Below are 24123 nucleotides of genomic sequence, written 5' to 3' on the forward strand. Positions count from 1 at the left end.
AGACACAGCTAGGGAGACACTGTGAACTAAAAGATGATGGAAAAAAATGACTTAATTCCTAACAAAAACACGATGGAAAATATTGAAGACGGTAAGAAACATGGAAAGCCTGAGACTCGTAGGAGGAGATGGGAGAGAGGCTCAAGAGCCAGCAAGTAAGAGATAACGGCTGAAAACTGTCATTATCATGAACGAAACTACAACCTAACAATTCAAACCACTTAACCGCCCTTGACACATTCAACCAAAAGTATAATCATTACAATCTAAGTGCAAATTATTAGAAGCTAAGAGAAGGAATTTCAAAGGAGCAAGAAATGGAATTCTGGAAGTTGAGGGGGGGAGGTGGCAGTGGACCAGGTATAACTGACTATGTAGTAAAAGTCGTACAAGAATATGAGCAGTTTATATACACATCAAACACTTGAGGCTAAGGCTATTTCCTAATAACCTGCTTTGGACAGACATCTGCACTTAGATTTTCAATATTCACAATGAATCTTCTTTCCCCCAAAGGAAAGAAATAATAATTAAAAAGAATTTCCTAAAATTATTGGAGATTTTTTATTTTTTATTTTTCAGCTAGTGCTACATGACTACAGAGAAAGTCTACTGATGTGCCTACTTCAACCCTAATGAAAACACGTTAGGAAAGATATGGGTTACAGCTGCCACACAGAGCTTGGTTTATCAATCACTTCTTCCTTCTGCCAGGAGGCTTGTACTAGCACGCAGAGCTCACTTTTCTCCCAAGAGGGGAAAGAACAGGAATTTGGAATGAGAAAGAAGAGTTACACAGGACATTTAATCTTTAGCATAAAGATTCCATATGGAGAAGATAAGTACCTTCATCTCGCCATTCACCATGTAATTATTAAGAATTTTAAAAGTAGGTTGGGTGATGGTGGCTCATGCCTTTAATCCCAGCACTCGGGAAGCAGAGGCAGGTGGATTTCTGTGAGTTTGAGGCCAGCCTGGTCTACAGAGCAAGCACCAGGACAGCCAGGGCTACACAGAGACATCCACTCTCAAAAACCAAACAAGCAAGCAAGCAAGCAAGCAAGCAAGCAAGCAAACAAACAAATAAGCAAACAAGAAACAGAGACAACTCAGCACAGAGCAAAGCAGAGAGATTTTTAAGATGTCTGTGGCTGGAGGTGTAGCTAGGTAAAGCACTCACCTAGCGTGATGTGAGGTCCTGGGCTGTATCACATACAAATAAAATGAAAATAATCATTTATGTACTCAAGGATATAAGAAGCCATTTCACACATGAGAAAAAACATTGATATATGCCTATTGTGTGTGCATGTATGTATTATATGCACACACACATCTATTTCTCTAGTTGTATCTATATCAAATAGATACAAATAGATATCAAAGAAAAAGGCAGGGCCCTAATCTGGACGTATTTTGAACTACAAGTCTGGGTAAATTCTTTCAGTATGGAATCTGCCCATTTTCTTAAATTATTACAATGATTTTCCTCCCACTTTTGTTTTTGTTTTTATTTTATTCTTAAAAGAACTTTCGTTTTTCTTTGTTTTGGTTTTCTGAGACAGAGTTTCTCTGTGTAACAATCCAAGCTGTCCTGGAACTCACTCTGTAGACCAGGCTGGCCTTGAACTCACAGAGATCTGTTGCTTCTGCCTTCCTAATGCTGGGATTAGAGACATGCACCATCGCCCGGCCTGAAAGAACTTTCATGTACATGTAATTTATATGTTTACATGCTGAACCTTCTTTTCTAGATTTTTTTTTTTTTTTTTTTGATTCAGACAGGGACTCACTCTGTAGCCCAAGATGCCCTGAACTCACCAATCTTGTTTTGGCCTTCCTTCAGTAGCTCTCCATCCTCCCACATCCAGCAGATATATACAGATATACAAATTAAGAAAGGACAGATAAGTCTCCTAAAAGTCAAAAAAATCTAACATTGAACTTAACAAAATGGGTAGAAAGAAATAAGCTAAAAATTGTAGGGTGGGTTAGATGCTCTTAGAATTCAGATTTTAGTTTTAAAAGGAAACTGCACATGAGCAAACGGCAAACACACATGCTGGAGGGTCACCACTCTGGACTATCAGCCACTTCCACCCACAGCAGAAGGAACTTTCAGGACAGAAACAAGAATCCAGCCCGGCGTGGACATGCTTTTCCCTAATGAAACATCCCAACAAGACACAAAAGAGGCTAAAGCCTGCTTTGCTTTATTATAAATGATTATACCTTGAATTCTAGTGACATCAAAGTGTTGGCCATTGGTCCTTTTTCAGTTGCTCAGGATTTGTTTCTTTCTTTTTTATTTTATTTTACTTTATTTTATTCTATAGGCACTGGTGTTTTACCTGCATGCATGTCTGTGAGGGTGTCAGATCTTGGAGTTAGAGACAGTTGTGAGCTGCCATGTAGGTGCTAGAAATTGAACCTGGGTTCTCTGGAAAGCAGTCAGTGCTCTTAACTACTGAGTCATTCATTCCAGCCCCTGAGGATTTGTTTCAGTAGCAATATATTATAAAAGAGCTTCCTGGTTAAACCACTGTCACTCATTCAACATTTAGGCTAAATCATGAAAAAACAAAGCAATGTAAAATTGTTAGTATTCAAGGTCATTGCTATATAACCCGAGATGGAGTTTCATTTCAACTGTAACAGTTAGGTGTGTAGAAATGAAAGTGTTTAAAAAACAGGAAATAAGCCACCCATATTATCTCTAGCTTTGTAAAGGAAGACAGTCTGGGTTATATAACAAAAATAAACCTCCCACCAGAGATCTTGGAAATCTTGAAATTTTTTTTCTGCAGAAGGATTTATTATTTTCCACTGAGAGTCCATTCAATCGTTTCTTCTTGTTTCTATTCATAGTATCAGATCCTGACTATCATGCACAACCTCAAAAGAAAAGAAACACTAAATACAAACTGCAAAATTAAATATGTAAAACAAAGCAAAATAAAAGAACACATGTTAGAAATGGGGACTCTGGGACTACTGCTACATACCTGGCACACACACTAGCTCTCCAGGGACTCACCTTGTAGGCAACACTGTTGGAAGAGTCCACAATGATGAACAAGGGTTTCCTTGTGAATGGATAGAGATCTCCAGGGTGAAGGCTGCAGAAAAAAAAAACCCAAACAAACAAACAAACAAACAAAACAGTGAGGAATTTTGTAATTATGGTCGAATCTCAATAGGTTATTTCTAAATCTTGACTTTCGTAATGTGATGAATATGGGGTGCAGACATCTGGTTGAGACAGTGTACTAAGTGACATAATTTCATTTCCTTTAGATATAGACCAAGAAATGGGGCTATTGTTTTTTTTAAAAAATATTTATTTATTTATTAATTATGGATACAACATTCTGTCTGCGTGTATGCCTACAGGCTAGAAGAGGACACCAGACCTCATTACAGATGGTTGTGAGCCACCATGTGGTTGCTGGGAATCGAACTCGGGTCCTTTGGAAGAGCAGGCAATGCTCTTAAGCGCTGAGCCATCTCTCCAGCCCCCATGGGGTTATTGTTTTACAGTCTGCTATTTTTCCTTTGCAGTGTGCGTGCGTGCGTGCGTGCATGTGTGCTGGGCATGAATGGAGGCCTGAGGTTAATTTTGGAAATCTTCTGAAATCACTTTGTACCTTATTACTTGAGGTAGTCTTTAATCAAACTCAGAGTTTGCTGAGATGGGTAGTCTGGCAAACCAGCTTGCTCATGGATTTCCTCTCCTCCATTTCAGCCCCCTTCACCCCCACCCAACAGTCACATGGGTCTGGGGATCCAAACTCTGGCTCTCCTGTTTGTGTGACAAGGGTTTTAACCATTGAGCCAACTCCCCAATCATATATTTCAAATTCATTTCTTTATTTACTCATCTCTTCACTCATTTGGAGACATGAATGACTTTGCTATGTAGCCTTCCCAGACTGTCTTGTAAGCAAGTGCTAGGATCACAGATATAAGCCATTATATTTGGTCTATTTTAAACTGGTTTATATTTATTTATTCATTCATTCATTCATTCATTTTCTATGTGTGATCTCTCTTTCTTACCCCACACACCTTCACCGCTGTGCTCACATGGAGGTCAGAGAACAATCTATGGCGATTTAGCTCACTTCTATCCCGTAGATATATGGGGTTGAACTCAGGGCATCAAGCTTGGTGGCAAGTGCACTCACCTGCTGACCTATCTCGCTAGCCCTTATTTTTAACTTTTAGAGGAACACCCTACTGTTTTCCATAATGATTCTTCCAATCAAATTATATTCTCATGACAGTCTTCAAGGGCTCTCTGCTCATATCCTCAACAACACTTGGGTTTTGCAACAACTATCCTACCAGATGTTAAGAAATAACTTGTCATGGTTTTAAGCTGCACTTCTCAGATGGTCAGTGGTGCTATGCACATACTCACGTATCTGTCACGTTTCTAAAACAAATGCCCTAAACGAAGGTGAGCAACAGCACCACATGTGGCTTGGGGAAACATTAACTGTGGCATGAATAATTTGAAACATACAATGGCCTGGTCTCCTCCTTTATCCATTTTTCAGTATGAACAGTTTATATTTAATATAAAGTGTTATCAGACAAGTCCACTGTTCATTAAAAGCAGAATTTTCTTTTTCAGCTAGAGAAATTCTAAAGATGGTTCTATGCTAGAAAAAGCAGGCCTTCACACAAGAACACACAAGTAGTCTAAGGGAAGTTCCCATTTCTCTTAATAGCTACAGAGTTTCGATCCCTAGAATACGTACCAGTGCATCTCCTTGTGGGACTGGTTTCGTTTGTGGATTGCGTCTCCATTTATAATGTCCCGGTTACTGTTAGTGAGTACACCTCCAAAGTCATAGGGACCTAAAGAACAAAGAGAAGAAATAGAATTCAACTGGAGGGTGACATAAACTGATCTGAAGCTCAGATTCAAGAGCATCACTGAATCTCCCTTTGATATAAGTGCAAGATAAGCACAAAACATTTAAACCATTTTTAAATTTAACATTTTATTATAATGCAATATTTTCATTTCAGCACATTGCCTACGTCAACACTTTTAAACTCAGGAGGCAAAGACTGGCGGATCTCTGTGAGTTCAAGGCCAGCATGGTCTACAAAGTGAGCTCCAGGACAGCTAGGGCTATTACACAGAGAAACTCTGTCTTGAAAATCCAAAATCCAAACCAAATAAAACCAAAAAACAAACAAACAAACAACCCAGCAATAACATCAAAACTAAGAATCTATAGCATTCCATTAATTTGGATAGTAAAAAGGGATGGAGACCTAAGATGTTTGAAATAACATTTACATTGCAAACAAAATTTCAATCTCTGATTTAACAAAAGTACTCTATAAAGAAAGCTGCTAAGTGCAAACTGCAATCTCTCCCCCCCCACATGCACATTCAGGATTCAGGGCTCTCATTATGTTGCACAGGCTGGTCTTGAGCTCCTAGGCTTAAGTGAGCCTTCTGCTTTACCATCTTAAGCAACTGGCATGACAAAGGTACACTAATGTACCTGATCCAGTAAATATAATTTTAAATTAACTACTAAACGCAATATTTAAAGAAAAATTAGAATTGAATTTGAAAATTCTGACTAAAAAAACTTTATTTGGGCTTGAGAGATGGTTCAGTGGTTAAGAACACCAGCTGCTCTTCCAGAGAACCTGGGTTCAGTTCCCAGCACCCACATGGCAGCTCACATCTGCCTGTAGCTTCAGTTCCAAGGTATCTGGCATCTTCACACAGACACACATGCAGACAAAACACCAGTGCACATACAATAAAAAATATATAAAAAATAAAAATCTTAAAAAACTTAATTTTTATAAAATATTCTGCCAAATTCCAGTACATGAAAAATCCATTATTTTACTATTATGTAAACCTCTTTAATTCTGGTTAACATGTTAGGCTTTCCCCACTGGTCATAAGAGTTAGCTAACTTTTATCTAAGTTGAACAGTGACTGTGGGGAGTTCAGATAATCTCTGAGAAAGGATCATTCAGTTAGTGCCTATATTATTTACAGAAAGTAAAATAAGAGGTTAATAGTCTAATTTAAGACCCAGAATAGCTGGGCTGGAGAGATGGCTCAGTGGTTAAGAGCATTGTCTGCTCTTCCAAAGGTCCTGAGTTCAATTCCCGGCAACCACATGGTGGCTCACAACCATCTGTAATGAGGTCTGGTGCCCTCTTATGGCCTGCAGGCAGACACACAGACAGAATATTGTATACATAATAAATAAATAAATATTAAAAAAAAAAAGACCCAGAATAGCTGCTTCAATAACATGTTTTCAAACAAGAGATAAGAAATATAAAGTGACTAACATTTAATAAGAACTAAGGCAGTTACTGATGCTCCCTCCCTTATCCCTGGCCACCAGTGATCCACTATATCCCATCCCTCATATCACAGTTGGATTATAGCCCTCTAAAACATCACTGCAATATAAAGACTATAGAGATTTGCTCTGCTTTCTTTCACTGTAACTAATATTTTACTACTTTGTCATGCAAGGAAGATGGTGGGTCATGCATTTTATAAAGGAATGCCGATTCCAACAGACAGATGAGGAGGAAAATGTTGAAAATGTTAAACTATTTTTCTCCAGAGATTTAATTCCTTCATTTACATTTAAGTTGTTCATCTAGTCTGAACAATTCTAAGCTCATATGTTCTGACAGTTGAGGTCTTATTCTGAAACAGCATCTTAATACTGCATGGACTGAATCCACAGCAACAAAACAAAAGGACTAAAAATAAAATCGTAATAAGGACTTGAACTTTCACAGTTACAAAAGTACACTGATTTCTACTAAGACTTTCGGCCATTTGTTGCCTCTGACCAAATTCCAAAATATATTAAAAGCTTACAATGATTAATGATGTCAAATAAATAAGTTGGTAGGTTCCATAGTCCTATGCAATGACAAATATCAAACTGCATATGTATAAATCTATATATGATACTTTTGACAAATTTGATAGCAAAGTATGAATTTGATCAATGTATTATTTCAGGATATCTGTACTTCAGGGACTAACAGCTGAATTTGGAGAGTTAAATTCGTTCTTTCCAACACTGTCACTAAACAAGCAGATGAGGTTTTAAATTTGGAAGCTTCTCTAGAAAGCCTGAAGTGGTCTCTGGGCTGTGGGCCATTGTCTTGTAGAAAATAGAGAGAATTCAAGCCCTGCTCACAGTGGGAGCATTCCTTTATTGTACCTTCACCATCAGAACGACCTGTGGGGAAAACGCCAGTGGCTGACAGGTAAATCAGAAGTACGCTATTGGCAGGCAGCTCCTGAAATGAAAGAAAACCACAGACGCAAAACCACAGACAGAAAAATAACATAGTTTTATTTAAAGTTCAGGGCAATTTAAAGCTGTGGGGAAAATGATGTCGTTTAACACACTGCTGCTATTTCCAAGAGAATTACCATATTCCCACATATTCCAATTTAAAATCCCATGGTGAAGATCCCCTGTGATCCCCACTGTGCAGCCGCTGCCCAAAGCTGTCAATATGTTTTCCACTCGTAACTTGCCATCTGTTATAGCATGTTCTCTGAAAACATGAAATGGAGAAAGCTCTCCACTGGTTTGATAAAAAGGGGCAAGCTCCCCTCATACCTCTAAATACCTCATACCTCTAAATAGATTTTGGGAAGATACTACCCAATTCCCATCATCCCCCCCACTTTTTTTTGAGGCCTTATGGAACCCACAGTGGCCTTAACTTTGCTGCATACTGATGTATCCAGGTTGTCCTTGAACTTGCTACTGTGTGGCCCAAGAGGGCTTCCAACTCCTGTCCAAATGCAAGATCACAGGCATTTACCAAATACTTCTCCCTATCAGAGAGTAACAATGTTTCACAGAGCTGCCTGAGCACATACAAGCTGTTTCTCCTTCTCAGTTTTGCACTGAGTGTTAAGCCCAAAGTTCTTTAGTAATAACAATCTGGAAGGGAGAGAATGGAGATTAACCAACAGTCTCTGACTGACATCATCAGCAACTCCCACTCCCAAGCCCAAGAATCAGGACTCCGGCTGGAGCAGCACTTCACATATTTCAGACCACTCACATTTGCAGTCAGACCGAGCCCACCATGAACACTCTCCCTGCCACAGAAGAAAGGCCACACGTACCTTAAAAGATGCTGCTAAGAAGGTATACAGCTGGCTAAAGGTCGGCTTGTAGAGTAGATACTTGTGGGGGTTTTCCCGTCTGGTTGGCTTGTCAGCTGACTCCTACAGTGACACACCCAAAATGACACATAAGTGGTATGTGACAGGTGAGTTATCAAATGTCCTCATTTCATTCAGTGTCTGTAACTGTCATATCAACAGAGTAGACAACTCTGTGTCTTACTGAGAGCGCTCTTTGTTTTGTTACAGGAACTCACTTTACAGCCCAGGCAGAACTCTCCCTTGCAACAATCCTACGTTTGGCCAGCTAGTGTGCCTTATAGATGTGAGGCACCCATGACTGGCTTGAGAGAATGCTATATTTACATGTGTTAGAGTTACCACTCTGGCAAATGTGGGTGGAAGGTCACCTGTATTCCTGGTTTATTCATCTGGGAAGCTAAATTCATTGGTTCCCTCTCCAAGGCTTGCAGCATACGGAACATGTCAACAGTTAATTCACTGAATTTGACCTGGAAGAAAAACATACCTGGTCATTAATGTAATAAGCACAACTTCTGCTCTTTTTTTAAATTTTTTTTTTTTTCATGCCAGGGTTTGTCTGTGTAGCCCTGGCTGTCCTAGAATTTCCTCTGTAGACCAGGCTGGCCTGGAATTTACACAGATCTGCTTGCCTCTGTCTCTCTGAATGCTGGGATTAAAGAGGTGCATCACCACCTCCTGGCTGAACTTCTGGTGTTTAATCACATTTTACTTCTGATTTTCAAGTATACTTAATAACAGCTGATTTTTAAAATATATATGTTTATTTTTAAAATAGAAGTTATATCTTTCCCCCTGGATTTGTTGCAGCATTATTAATTGGTCTTAATAATAAAAAGACATGCCTTTGTTCCTTCTTGAAGCCATGGTCTCTTTTTTTAGTTGTTATTGGTATATGTGTTTGTGTGCATCTAAATATATAAGTACAACCTGCTCAGTCCGTTTAGTGCTACTTATAAGTATGTGATTGATAGCTAACCACTTGGAACTGGAAAACCAGTCAGGGAGTACATCCCTGAAGAGGGCTATTCTCCACACCACAGTCCCGAACTGTTCACTACCCATTACCTCTACATGAGAACAAAACAAGTTCTAGATCAGAGCAAGGAGACAACATCCTGGCTTTCTGTCCTTTCACTCAGAGACGAGGAGCTGAGGGCACACTCTCAGGACAGAACCAACGGCAGCAGTTGCACTCACTCTTCTCTCCTGTGTAACCCAGGATGGCCTCAATACCTACTTCAGCCTTCCAAGGGCTGTGATTATACGCATGTGCCACCATTCTTGACTTTTCTGAATTCTAAAGAATAAACTCTACACATAGCAGAATTACAATTTCTTATTTTCCTATTTTTGAGGTGATTTGCTAGTTTGGTTATTCTTTTGTTTTAAATACAGGATCTTGCTGGGCATGGTGGCAAACTCCTTTAATCTCAGCATTTGTGAGACAAAGTTCAAGGCCAGCCTGGTCTACATAGGGAGTTCCAGGACAGCCAGGGTTACATAGTGAGAGGCTGTCTCAAAAATATCAAAAAAGAAAAAAAGCAGCTTGAGTCGTGGCTCAGCGGCTAGGAGCGCCTAACGCTCCGCTCTAGTGCCAGAGGATGTGGGATCGAATCCCACCTGGTGATATCGATAACGATAATTGATCAATTGATAATAAGTCGTTATCGATAAATTGGAAAAAAAAAGAAAAAAAAAAAAAGAAAGCCTTGCTATACTGCCCAAGTTGGCCTTAACTCACAGCAATACTCCTGCCTCTAAAATCCCAATTGCCTGGATTATAAATGTGTGCCACGGTGCTGGAGAGATGGCTCAGAGGTTGAGAGCACTGCCTGTTCTTCCAGGTCTTGAGTTCAATTCCCAGCAACCACATGATGACTCACACCCATCTGTAATGAGATCTGGTGCCCTCAGCCACCATAGGAAACAGAGCCACCACTATTAAAATCTATTGTCATGTTAGTAGAGCACACATATTCTACACTTCAAGCCTATTGGCCCTTATTTAACCCTGAATGCCAGTGCTGACTTAACCCCTTCAATTCCTCAGCTCTCACTCATTGGCCCTAACCAGTTTTGTTTTGTGGTTTTTTCCCTTTTTTTGAGAAAGGGTCTCATGTAGCTGGCTGCGGACAAAGATGACTTTCTGCTCCACCCTTCACAGTGCTGGTGTCACAGCCATTGACCCTGGGCTGAAAGTCAGGGCTTTCTGAGCACACAGGCACTCTACCACACTTCCAGTCCTCACACTAGCACTTGAATTAGTCTCTAAATTTACAGGCAGATTTTTTTCCCTAGGCTGAATCGTGGAAGCAGGGTCACCTGAGAAACAGCTTATACCACATATACAGCTGTACAGTGATGCAAAATTATAAAAGCCACCCTTGTCTCCTTCCATATGCAATGATGGATCAATGGTACAGGATGATCCTTTAATGTATCTGTGGGAACCAGTCTTGCAGATAATTATTACCTCTGTTCCTGTAGCACAAAAAAATAGTACCATTCAGTGAGATATCTGAGAGTTTCCTCACTTCTCTAACAATTCCACTGTGTCTTTAACCTGTTCTGCACAACTACATCCAAGATGAACATCTTCAGGGGAGGTGGGTGAACAGCAGCAAAGTCTTTTGCTAAATGTACATATGCAAGTGTCATAATGAAACGCATTACTTTGTCTGACAACTAAAATCTAAAATATAATAAGTAATAAGACAGCTATGAAGAACTACACCTACTTTCTCAAAATGCAGCCCTCATCACTACTTTCCTTGCCCTGCCTTTTGCTAGTTCCCTGTGCATTTGGGAAAAGACAACCTTCCTGGCTTTTTCCTGCACTTCTTGCTCTTCCCATTCCCTCCCCACAAGTGCAGCCTTCTGCCAGCGTCTGACAGGCGCAGACAACAGCACACCTGTCACTGCTGTTTCACGTGCTTACGCTGCAAAACTTCTTACTCTCTAGGTCTTAACCAAAATGCTTTCTCCTAGACGAGGTCAAATTCCCTGATGTCAGACATCAGAATAGTACACCTTTCCTTTGCCACATCTGCTGAAAGGATATTATCTAAGTAGTTATTTTGTTAATAATTGTTTTCACAGGTAAACAGGAAGATCCATCAGTGAAGGCATTTTGCCTTTTTTGCTACATACACACCCTGGACACGTGACTGACACTTTATAAATACTGATGGGCTGGGGATGTAGCTCAGTGGGAAATTAATAAACTAATAAGCATCTTTCTGTGTCCTTAAAAATTCTTTCTCAACAATGTCACCATCAATATTTTATATATATATATAAACATGGCATAATTGATTTAACCATTCCTTACAGATGTTAGGGATTTTACAAGGGAAGAATCCCAGGATGAGAATAATGAACTTTTTTCAAAGTGAGTTTTAAGCATAATTTCACTTCACAGTTCTTTACCTGATTATTACAATTACCAATAATGAGCGCATCAGCCAGAGACAGCTGCCCCACAATCATGCCTTGCTCCAGCAGTGGGGCTCCTGTTTCAGTGAGGCGATTAGATGTGATAACAATGGTGTTATCATCATTTAACACCATCACAGGGTCTGCCTGAAGAAAAAAAAAAGCATGTGATGACAACACAGAATGTCAATGCTATTTGTTCTTCTCAAAGTCACATATACACCACAAACATACAACACAGTCATCTGCCGACCGGTGACTGTGACAACCTTTCTCAAGAAATTACCCCAGTAGTCTGAATGTGGTGGCTTATGCCGTTAATACCAACACTTGGGAGGCAGACAAGTGCACTCAATTTGAGGCCAATCTGGTCTACAAAGCAACTTCCAGGATAGTAAGGACTGTTATACAGAGAAACCCTGTCTCAAAAAACAACAACAAAAAAAAAACAAAAAAGCTGGGCAGTGGTGGTGCAGGCCTTTACTCCCAGCACTGGGGTTGGGGGGGGGGTGGCGGGGGCAGAGGTAGGTGGATCTCTGTCAGTTTGAGGCCAGCCTGGTCTACAGGGCAAGCTCCAGGACAGGCTCCAAAGCTACACAGAAAAACCCTGTCTTGAAAAAAAAAAAGAAATTACCTCAATAAAGGCTGCCACTTCTTGAAGCACCAGGTTCCACTCTACTTGATCTTCAGTATTAAAGCGATGAGTATAATCTTCAATTTCATCAGATAATTCCTGGTTTTAGGAATACCAAAGAAAAGGGGTTATTAAAAATCTCTATAAAAAGGCTAGTGTCCTTTTTATGTCCCTGCTACTCAGCCTGACAACTTGAGTTCAATACATGGAACCCATGCAATAAAATGAGAGAACCAATGTTATCCTCCAACCTGATGCCTATGTGCCTATTTTACTTGTGCATGCACACACACACACACACACACACACACACACACACACACACAAATAAATGTAAAAAATTTTCATCAACAGCTCCACTCCAGGTCTACTTGGGGAGAGAGGCAGATCTGAAGTGGAGAGGGCAGTGAAGAACAGGTTGAAGTAGATGCCCTGCTTGCCACTGGGGACCATGGCGATGTCTGAGCCTGGCTGTGGCCAAGGGCCATGACTTGGTCTCTAATCCTGATGCAGCAGTGGGGGTCTGTGTTGATGTCTATGGCTCCTGTTACCATTGAGGGCCCTGTGGAAGCCAGAGTCTGAACCACTACCTACGACTAAGTTTATGTTCAAGAGATGTGCCCCCATCATAGAGGGGCACGCTAATCCAGGACCGGTTTGCCATCAAGCTGGCTATGTAAGCACTCAAGACTAAGGCAGGAGGACGGTCAATTTAACAGATAGTCTGGGTTACATAATGAGTTCCAGGGCAGAAAGGGCTGGGATCACAAAAGAGAGAGCGGGGAGGGGAAAGGGCGCCTCCCAAGTGTTGGGACTTAAAAGCAAGCAGTACCACACCAGGCTATTATTTTAAAATACATTTATAATGTCAGCACTAGAGAGACTGATTCACAGGGATTATACATTGCTCAAACTAGATACAAGGGCGGAGGGCCTTGGTCCTGCCTCAAGTGCTCAATAGACTTCTTTGACTCCCTAGGGGAAGCTTCACCCTCTCTGAGCAGTGGATGGAGGGGGTGGGGTGGAGAGAAGGTGGAGGGGAGTGGAAGGATGGGAGAGGGAACTGGGATTGGTATGTAAAATAAGTTTTTTTTCTCCCCCTACCCCCCAGGCAGGGTTTCTCTGTAGTTTTGGAGCCAGTTCTGGAACTAGCTCTTGTAGACCGGGCTGGCCTTGAACTCATAGAGATCCGCTTGCCTCTGCCTCCTAAGTGCTGGGATTAAAGGTGTGCACCACCACTGCCCAGCTATAAGTTTGTTTTAAAAATAAAAAGAAGTATATTTACCTTTACTAGGTCTTTCACAACATCCATTTTGTTAAGAAGAAGACAAACTACTATAAATCTTGCATAGTATCGGAGTTTCTTAACAACCAACTCAGGCCTACGGTAGATAAAAGAGAAATCAATCATTATATTAAAATGGAAAACAAGCTGTTTTGATTTCTGGATGGCTTTTAAAACTTTATTATTTGTAGAACAGAGACAAAATTTCAACATAAAACCACACAGCCTTAGCTTGGCAAGTGCTTGTACTTCCACAACCCAGCAGGTGGAGGCAGGAAGATCAGGAGTTTAAGGTCAAGTACTGAGTTCAAAGGCAGCCTGGGGTACAGAGATCAGTCTCAAAACCAAAACCAGGGAGCCTTGTAAGTACATTTTAACACACTGAGTCATCATTCTACATTCGTTCATTCTACAAGCATCTATGGAGAATTTCAGTGCATAAGAAACAATGCCATGACGGGGCTGGAGAGATGACTCAGCAGGTGAGAGATATTGCTGCTCTTGCAGAGGACCTGTGTTCACCCACATGCTCACAATAATCTGTAATTTCATTCTAGGGGATCCACCCTCTTCTGACCTTCTTGGGCACGAGGCACAAATGAAGTGCACAAATGAAGCGCACATACACATGCAGGCAAACACCAGGCTGGCCTCAAACTCACAGAGATATAACGCCTGCCTCTGCCTCCTGAGTGCTTATATTAAAGGCATATACTACCATGTTCAGCATAAAAGAAATTAAAAAAAACTTAAGAAATAAAAGAAAAAGAAAATGAAAAGAAAAGCAGTGATGGAGTGCAGTACTTGGGAGGCAGAGGCAGAAGCAGTCTACACAGAGTTCCAGGTCAGCCATAGCTGTTACATAGAGAAACCCTGTCTCAAAAAACAAAAATAAAATGAAATTTTAAAAAAAGGAAAAACATCAAACCTATGTTATTTCTTCTACTACTAAGAAAAGCCAATTTTCCACTATACATTGGTTGTGAGTCCTGTCCCTGGGGGTGCAGGGAACACATCATCTTTTGTGCCTGAAAGTTCTTCAACAATCCTTGAAATGCAATGAAACCCGCAGTTGATCGTTTCTCCAGCTGCAGCTCCTCTGACGGCTGCCAGTCAGCCCTCCCCAGTGTCTATCTACAGCCTCAGCAGAAGACAGTCTTCAGTCAGGACCTCACACACACTCTGCCTTTCCCTTCCCCATGCACTTGTCAAGGGGGAGTATATGGCAAGTCAACAGACTTCTACCGGGAATCCACGAATCCTACAAGACTTCATAAAGCAAACGGTGGTGCTCAATCAGGCAAGGTGGTCAAAATAGTATTGTGTTTCTGTCTTTCGGGACTTTTTTTGACAGTCTCACTATGTAGCCTACCGACCTCCACCTGCATCTGCCTCCCAAGTGCTGGGGCTAATGATATTTGCTACCACACATCAGAGTAGTGGGCTTAAAAAAGAAAATTCAAAGAACACTAGCAGCCTTTTTCTCTGGTTGTATGTAATAGTTGCCAATAGACTTTTGAAGACGAATATATATATTGTGTATGTATAAATATATATATGTATATATATATATATATATAAAATGTATATGACTAAAAACTACATGGACTAGAAATAACAATGACATTAGTAAAGCCTAGTTTTAGAGCCTTTTGTTTCCTAGGAAGCTTGTGCAACCTACATAGATCAAGAAAACCTCTCAGCGATGAGATGGCTCAGCAGATAAAGGCACTTGCCTGAAGACCTGAGCGGGACTCTCAGAACTTGTGTGCTGAAGTAGAGAAGGTGAGAGACTTCCTCAGAGTCGTTCTCTCACCTTCGCATGTGCATGCACATGGACACACACACACTAAAATGCTAAATGTCTTGTCATCTTTCTGAAAGCACAGATAATACATACCTGTCCTCTTTATTAACTTGAGAGTAGTATGATCTCTGTCTGATTGCAGAGTAGAAGGAGAAAGCCTCATTCAGATAGCTGGTCTCAGATGTTCGTAAACTAAGAAAAAAATTCAAATATGGATCAAGCTGGGTGTATTCCTCATGAGAAACACTTGTTCCAGATTGTCCAATTCTACATGGGGGATGCTAATGACTATGCTAACTCTGAGTCAGCAAAGTACTACTCATATCGTTTGTCAATTGTCTAGGAACAATAGCAACAACAAAATATTTCCTTGCTGCTCCTAAGCTTTTTGGAAGTCAATCAAAGCTCATGTCATTACCATTCTACAAAATGTCAGCATACTACTTGAGTATATCTGCACCCAGGTCTAGACCTTCTATAACTTCTCCCTAATCAGCTGGTACTGAAATTTTCACCCATTTCTTTTGCTTTTCCCTCCTTATTAACTCATGCTACTCTTTGAGGGATGCTAATGAGCTATGTAGTCTGTTTAGTATGTCTAACTTAATAAGAAACTTTCAGGGCTGGAGAGATGGCTCAGTAGTTAAGAGTGCTGCCTACTTTTCTAAAGGTCCTGAGTCCAATTCCCAGCAACCACATGGTGGCTTACAACCATCTGTAGTGAGATCTGGTGCTCTCTTCTGGCCTGTAGGCATGCATGCAGGCAGAATACTATATACACAATAAATAAATCTTAAAAAAAAAGAAACTTTCAAAAATAATTTAAAAATTTATTTAATGCTTTGACAATTTTACACGCATGTGTGCATACACACAATGCATTCTTGTTATGGAATATTAATTTAAGATGCACTACATTTGTTTATCTGTGGAATATTTGTTTAATGATGCAAAGATGTTACATTCTTTTATGCTGCATTTGTTTTAACTCTGTGAAGCTGTGTTACTGTGCCTGTCTAAAACACCTGATTGGTCTAATAAAGAGCTGAATGCTCAATAGCAAGGCAGGGGAAAGGTAGGTTGGGCAGGCAGGCAGAGAGAAAAAAATAGGAGTAGAAATCTGGGGAGAGGAAGATCAAGGAGTGAGAAAAGAAGGGGCCAGCCACCCAGCCAGGCACAGAATAACAAGGAAAGAAAAGATACACAGAAATAAAGGAAGTTAAAAGCCCAGAGGCGAAAGGTAGATGGCATAATTTATGTTAGGAAAAGCTGGCAAGAAATAAGCCAAGCTAAGGCCGGGCACTTATAAGTAAGAATAAGCCTCTGTGTGTATTTACTTGGGAACTGGGTGGCGGGCTCCCAAAGAGTGAAGAGTAAAACAAACAACAATTCTGGTTACTCTCTCCTCTTTCTCACCTTCCCATTCTTATCAAGTCTTGTTTTTTCATGTCCTTTACCCAGATTCATGACATGGTTTTGTTGTATGACCCATTTAGTGTAATCAGGGCCATTTATGCAAGCGTTAGATTGGGACTATCTACTGGAATCTGGTGAGGGTACAGGAAGTACATAACCACAGCACTGACATATTATCTACCAGCAGGAAATGGCTCAGAAGTGAGTAGGGTCCCCTGATTTCTCCTCCATCAAGGTCTGGCTGTTAATGAGCCCTTTTCAGTGCAGATCCACTGTAGACATCTGTAGGTGTTAAGGGTTCACGATTACAATGGCTGTGTACTCTGAGTGCCATGCAAAAGCTGGGAAGACGAGGATGTTTCTTATCTTTTTGTTCTGTTTTGTTGACAGGTCTCTCTGTGTATCTCTGGCTGTCCTGGAATTCACTCTGCAGACCAGGCTGGGCCTTGAGCTCACAGAGGTTTGCCTACCTGAGGCCCAAGTCTTTGGTTACTGATGTCTCTTTGTACTGAGAGTCACATTTGTAAAAGGAGATTTCTTCTTTCCTTCACTCAAAGGTGGGACTACACAGATGTTACTATTCTAAGGCGGCAAACAACTGTCTATTTTTGTCACATGACCTTTCAAGCATAGCCAACTAGGATGAGTGTTTAAAGGATGCTGTGAATATACATACTGTGTCTCTACACACCATCAAAACGTAAAAAGCCCCAAGAACAATAAATATATTTAGTACTCATCATTTATTTAAAAGAAAAAGATAAAATTCCTCAGGTCTGATCGAATGAGTTACTGAAGAGACCACCTAGCATACATAACACTGCTTGAATTCCGCAAGGCCATTTCATGGTGCCATCCTGATCCATCTGGCCTGAACAAAATTCTGTCTGTAACTCACTGTTTTCTCTCTCTTACATGCTGTTTTAACCAAAGAAACACTTTCTTCATTCCATGTGTAATTCACTTACTAATAGTGGTAATACAGCTGCCCAATCTTGGAAGCAATTTCTCCTATTTGCCACCGCTTCAAGCCATACCGATTATCCAAGACTTGTCTGTTTACATAGAAGACAAAAAAATAGAAATAACAAAACATAAATTTCAAAAATAACCAGTTCTGTAAATTAAATGATAAAATAACATCCAATTAGCACAACTTATGAATTATAAGATTTCAACATAACCATTCAACTACATTAAAAATGTTTCTCTATTAATTGACTGATTTGTGTTACATCTTTGTGGGTATATGTATATACAATCTGTACATACATGTGCATGAGTACGTGATAATGTGAGCTCAGGTGTAGCTGTTAGAGGATAGCCCTCACTGTCAGCCCTTGCCCCTCACCTTCGTGGTCACTATTGTGCACGGAGGCTAGACAGGGATTCTTCCCATTTCACCACCTTGATTGCTGGGATTCAAACTTGTAAGACAAACACTTTCTCTCCAGCCTCAGTTCTTTTAGGGACAGGATTACATGTAGCTAAGACTGGCCTATCTCTGTAGTTGAGGATAACCATGGATTCTTGATCCTATTTCCACCTCCTAAGAACTAGAAGTATAGGTGTATACCAACATACTCAGCTTAAAAAATAGTTATTAAATGTCTGCTGAAGCCAGGCACACACACTGTGGCAGCACAGCTTTAATCCCAGCACTCGGGAGACAGAAGACGGTAGATCTCTGTGAGTTTGAGGCCAGCCTGGTAACAGAGCAAGTTCTAGGACAGTCAGAGCTACACAGAGAAACCCTGTCTCAGAAAAAAAAAATATCTACTGAAAGCCTGTTGCAATGGTTCACATTTGTAATCCCACAACTCAGGAGGCAAAGGCCAGTTGTGAGGTGGCGGAGGCAGGAGGATTGATGAATTCTCAGGGGTTTCTACGTCAGCCTGGATAATGAAGTGAGATCCAATATCAGAAAAAGAAAAAGAAAAAACCAAAAAGAAAACAGAAAAAAGAGAATATAGTCTAAGTTCTCTATAGTTCCATTGGGCTGGGGGAATCATACCTTTAATATTGGCACTTGAGAGACAGAGGCAGATGGATCTTGGTAAGATTGAGATCAGACTGGTCTGCAGAGTTCCAGGCCAGCCAAGGCGACATAGTGAGACCTGTCTCACAAAAGAAAAAATAAAACTCTTCCTCCTCAAACAGTGTGGACAGCTAACCACATTTCAAATGTGGTTTAGAAGGCCACAGGTCATCTTCTCAGGTGCAAGTAGGAGTAGATTATTTTTCCATACAACACCATCATTAAAAGTTAGAGAACACACTAAAAATCTTAAACAGAAAAAAACCACTATTTTCATTTGGTTCATGAGATATATTACTTTACACTTGATCTTAACCTAGGAGCACTGAACTATGTTATTTCAAAAGCTCCAGGAAGATCTGCAGAACCCACATGGTAGAAATCAAGATCTGACTCCAGTAAGTAATACACACACACACACACACACACACACACACACACACACACACAAAATGTAAACCAAAATAAAGAACAAAATAAGATACTAGATTTGTTCATGGTCAGAACTATGGTGAATATACAACTATACAATGCACCTTTACACCCTTTAGCTATGAAACTCTTTACCGATGCTGCTGCTGAAATTTCCAGAGTTTGGTGTAAACATCAAAAGTTCTTCCAAAGTAGGATTGCCACTGCTTCTGTCCATATTGAGGCAAATCTCTGTAAAAATAAAGTGTATGTTCACATTAAATTTTGGAAATTGTCTTGTTATGGTAAAAACTGCATCAATTAAAGTATTTACCATAGGTTTTCTGTTAAACCAAATAAAAATTTTTGAAGCAAAAATAATTCTGTGGTCCAGAACATATTTTCCTGGTCTTGCACTAAATTACAGTTCACCTTAGTGTCCTTGGCATACAACTCTCCCCATGAGGACACAATCATATCTTCACTGGCAGGTGATAGATAGACTTACTCGGATACTTTAGCTAAGACAAAACAATCTGAAAACACTGCTTACGAAATACAGTCATAACTAGAAGTGGGTTTGTAGTTGATGCTATTCTATCTCCTTCTTAGAAGAGAAATACATGTCCCTAAGCCTGATGAGCTGCGATATCTGCCTTAGAGAAACAAATACTCCCTACTGTATGAATATTAAGCCTAACAATATTATCTTGTTTGGGGCAAAGAATGTAATTGTAAGTTATTCCATTTTCACTTCACCATCTGATCTAAAACTGACTACTCTATAGCCTGCAACACAGAGAAAAAATATTTAATGGATTCAGAGAGCTGCAGACAACTCACAGGTAACCAAGGAGTTAGAAATAAATCCCCATTGTAGTAAGGCATGAAAATTTAGGACATTTGTTATAGCAGCAGTATGCTAGAAAAGAGAGTGTAAAAACTGGTGTTGCAAGCAGGTTGTTGTTGTGAGAGACCTTGGCACTGGGCTGAGGAGCAGGTAACTCTTAAACAATAGCTGGAAATGAGGTCATTGGCAGGATGGCAGAAATCTGCCTACTGTGATCTGGAATGCAGGCAATGTGACAAATGAACTCAGGGTCTACACAAAGAAGGCAGAATGAGAATGTTACTAGTTAGCCCTGGTTGTATCAGTTAGTTGTACTTTAATAAAATGCTCTAAGAAAAAGTTAAATTCTGCCAAAGGGGGAGAGATGGAAGAGAAAAAAAAATATAAAGGAAAGGTCTATAAGCAGTCGAAGTAGAAAAATGATAAATACAAACATTTCTCACTTTTAGAACAACAAACAGTGTTAGCCACTTACATTTGCTACAATACTAATTTCTTCCAAAGAATTTGGAGCATTTATCATTCCAGTCTAAAGAATCACAACTGCGCTGAAGATAGCTTAGGAAGTGAAGGAGTCTGCTGCCATGGCTGATGACCTGAGTAGGAGCTGCAAGACCCACATGGGAGAGAAGAGCTCCAATCCCCAAGAGCTGTCCTTCTACCTTCTCATAAATTGCATGGCTTGTGATCACTACCCTCTTCTCCATACCAGATACACAGAAAAAAATTTTAAGAATCAGCTATAAAAAAGTTTTACAAAATAAGGTTAACTTATTTCTTATGATCACCCTTTTTCTAATGACACATATCATAGAAGCTCACATATAAACCATTATAAAATGCTTAAGAGTCTAAAATTAAATAAGATATTTGATAAAAGTTTTTGAATGATGGTGGTAGTGCACATCTTTAAACCAGCACGCAGGGGCAGAGGTAGAGGCAGGTGGATCTCTGTGAGTTTGAGGCCAGCCTGATCCACAACATGTCCAGGACAGGTAGAGCTATACAGAAAAACCCTGTCTTGAAAAACAAAAATGAAAAAAAAAAAGAGCCTTAGATAAATTCTTCTAAAATTCAGAGCTTGACTCTGGCTTTTAACTCTGAATGCATCATCTGATTATTATTGCTGTCAATATATGGGAAATTAATGATTAATGGAGTTAAATTAAATGGGGCTCTGTGAATTAAATGACCTTGCATTTCATTTTGGATAGGCACTGATGTTGCAAGCTGGCTGTTCACATTATTTTTCTGAGGTTTTAGAGGAATGTGTAGGTATGACACCAATCTCTCTTTGAATCTTCAATGCTGCCGACAGACATCAGAAGGCTGGGCACTAAAGAGACGAAATGATGAGCCTGATTCTTTAAGGTGCTGCTTTGGTTTATGTTCTGACAAAGCTTGCCTGGAGATCAGAGGGCAGAGCTACCTACCAGTTAACCACAGGAGCCAGGCAGTGGTTATCTTTTATCACAACTAAACTATAACTATCTATTCTTCAACTCCATCAAAGACACCAGAAGGATATAATATTACCTAAGTTAAAAGGAAGTGCATTGTAAGCAACTTCCAAAACTCTAGAACAGATAGAGACATCTCACTGCTTGGACAGTGACCCAAAGTTCTTCTGTATCATTGCAGCATCCATCTTCAGCCTACAGGCCCATAGTATCCGGCGACTTTTCCATGAAGCAGGAAATTTGAAGATCTTTTATGACTTGTACTGTCAAAGCTCATCATTTGCTTTCTTCTGTGTTCTGGAAAATGTCTGGCAGTTCTCTCATGAAGCAGGAACCCTCATCTTCTTTAGGCAAGTTCACCAGTCATTTTTCTGTGGGTTCTGCATGTACAGTTCATATAGCATATCATCAAACAGTTCAGGCAAGAGCAGTTTCTTGCCCAAATGGCTAACCAATTCAATAAGGAGCCTCTTCGATGCCCATCATCCTCTTGAAGTAGATTGGTATTGCCAAGAACAGATGTATCTCATTGCCAAGAAAAGTCCTAATTTCTTAAACATTTTAAATGTCATAATCTGAAGGTCTTTGAAAGGTTTGAAGAATAACTATCCATCTAAAATATATCTCTGTACATCTAGAAAACCTACCTAATATGACTACAGTCTTGATTATTACAGATGACTATCTATTAACCTGTACTTCTTAATTACACATTACATTTTTAAAAGATTTATTTATTATGTATACAACATTCTGCCTCCATGTATGCCCATGTGCCAGAAGAGGGCACCAAATCTCATTACAGATGGTTGTGAACCACAATGTGGGTGCTGGGAATTGAACTCAGAACCTCTGGAAGAGCAGCCAGTGCTCTTAACCACTGAGTCATCTCTCCAGCCCCCACATTACATTTTTAAATGAGCTGCACAAACACAATACCTTAATTGAGAGTAGAAATATACATATAACAAAATGGACCTTAAAATTTGTTTCAATAGACCAAGATCCATACCAATGAAAAGTAGTCATCTCTATAGCATATCCCCCTTTAAATATAAAAAATATTTATAAACAATATTTGAGAATTTGGACATAGTTCTCTCTAAACTGTTTCCTGCTTTTTGTTGGGTGAAGTAATTTTGAGGGGTTCGCAGAGACCTTTCAGGGGGTCTTGTTCCATCAAACCACATTAGCCTGGAAGCAATCCACAGGTTCTCATCTTCTGTAAAAGCAAAAGCAGAACCTCTTTTCCAAAGCAACATATCCTTAGGATCAAATTTTGAAGTCAAGATACCTTAAAGTATAAATGTTGGTTTAACTCGGCAGCCCATATAATGAAATGTCTCTTCTTTAAAAAAATATTTATTTATTTATTTATTGTGTATACAATATTCTGTGTGTGTGTATGCCTGCAGGCCAGAACAGGTCACCAGACCTCATTACAGATGGTTGTGAGTCACCATGTGGTTGCTGGGAATTGAACTCAGGACCTTTGGAAGAGCAGGCAGTGCTCTTAACCTCTGAGCCATCTCTCCAGCCTATGAAATGTGTCTTTGTACTTAGCTCATGCATAGTCAAAAAATTCAAAGAAAACAATAATATACATAATCAGACTTTCTGAATATCTTCCATCTTAATATGACTTAGTTTTCTTTACTCCTTCACTCTATGACTGTCTGTACTGTCTCTTTAAAGACTTTATTTTATCTATATTATTTTTCTTCTTTCTCTCAAGCCTATGGATATTTTTCAAACACACTGTGACCCATTCAGAGGTTTATTTCTGTCTGACTCTGTCTTTATTGCATTTCTGTAATTATTTTCTGACCAGGAATGCTTTAAAATGATAAGCAGTGTGTTGTGGTAGCCCTGGATGCTGGCTCTGCCCCTCTCAGACTTTCAATATGGTGTAGGTATCTTATTGCCAGCTCTGGGACCGCTGGGTGAGATTCGTGCCCACCACTTCCACTCTGCATAGCACCCGTGCAGCATATAAGCCCTTTTTATCTGAGTAAAAGCTAAATCTGCCATGCAGCACAGTGTGCAGTCTGGAAATATCTCTGTGTATGGCCGAGGGAATCTACCATTCTTTCCTGCCTGTGTATGCCTACCAACCCAATCCTACCGCCTGCCCAGGTGGAGAACAAGGAGCCACAGGCATGATCTTATTGATAAAGGTTAGATTTGAACAAGGGAGAACTCCTGATTAGAAGAGGTTCATCAAACAGCATGACCATTCAATCTAAACTAACTTATAAGTCTAACAAATGCTTCTCATTTGATCAGATACAACTTGCGAAAAGAGAAACTCACCAAAGTTAGGGTTGGGACAGAGTTTTGTTTTTGTCTTTTCAGGAAAATAAAGGCATCTAGCTAAGGAAACTGAAGAACACTGGACAAATGAGACATCTGAAGAAAAAGGACAATCATCTAGAAAAAAAATGTCTCAAGAAAAAGAGTAAAGTGGCCTATTGGTATATCACATGTCCAACAGGATAAACTTCATAAATCTTCCCAAATGTTTGTTTCTGCTCTTCTCTATAGACATACAATAGTCCAGGGTTAGGGTGCT

General features: G+C 40.0%; 1 protein-coding gene across 4 annotated transcripts in view; it reads right to left on the bottom strand.

Moving 5' to 3' along the window:
• Scai (suppressor of cancer cell invasion) overlaps positions 1-24123 on the bottom strand; it is a 128972-nt gene that overhangs the window by 25330 nt on the left and 79519 nt on the right. For all 4 annotated transcript variants that reach the window (XR_015735816.1, XM_048429170.3, XM_048429173.3 and 1 more), the window contains 11 exons: positions 19398-19493; positions 17761-17847; positions 15470-15568; positions 13570-13666; positions 12285-12383; positions 11645-11797; positions 8581-8682; positions 8171-8272; positions 7245-7323; positions 4767-4866; positions 3038-3119 (listed from right to left, as the gene is read on the bottom strand). Coding sequence is in view for 3 of the 4 variants with exons in the window: in XM_048429170.3 (XP_048285127.1) it covers positions 3038-3119; positions 4767-4866; positions 7245-7323; positions 8171-8272; positions 8581-8682; positions 11645-11797; positions 12285-12383; positions 13570-13666; positions 15470-15568; positions 17761-17847; positions 19398-19493 (1096 nt within the window). In the remaining variant the exon portion in view is untranslated. The remainder of the gene's footprint in view (positions 1-3037; positions 3120-4766; positions 4867-7244; positions 7324-8170; positions 8273-8580; positions 8683-11644; positions 11798-12284; positions 12384-13569; positions 13667-15469; positions 15569-17760; positions 17848-19397; positions 19494-24123) is intronic.

The sequence above is a fragment of the Myodes glareolus genome, chromosome 21 (assembly GCF_982192425.1).
Source record: "Myodes glareolus chromosome 21, mMyoGla1.1, whole genome shotgun sequence".
NCBI classification, from domain to species: Eukaryota; Metazoa; Chordata; class Mammalia; order Rodentia; family Cricetidae; genus Myodes; species Myodes glareolus.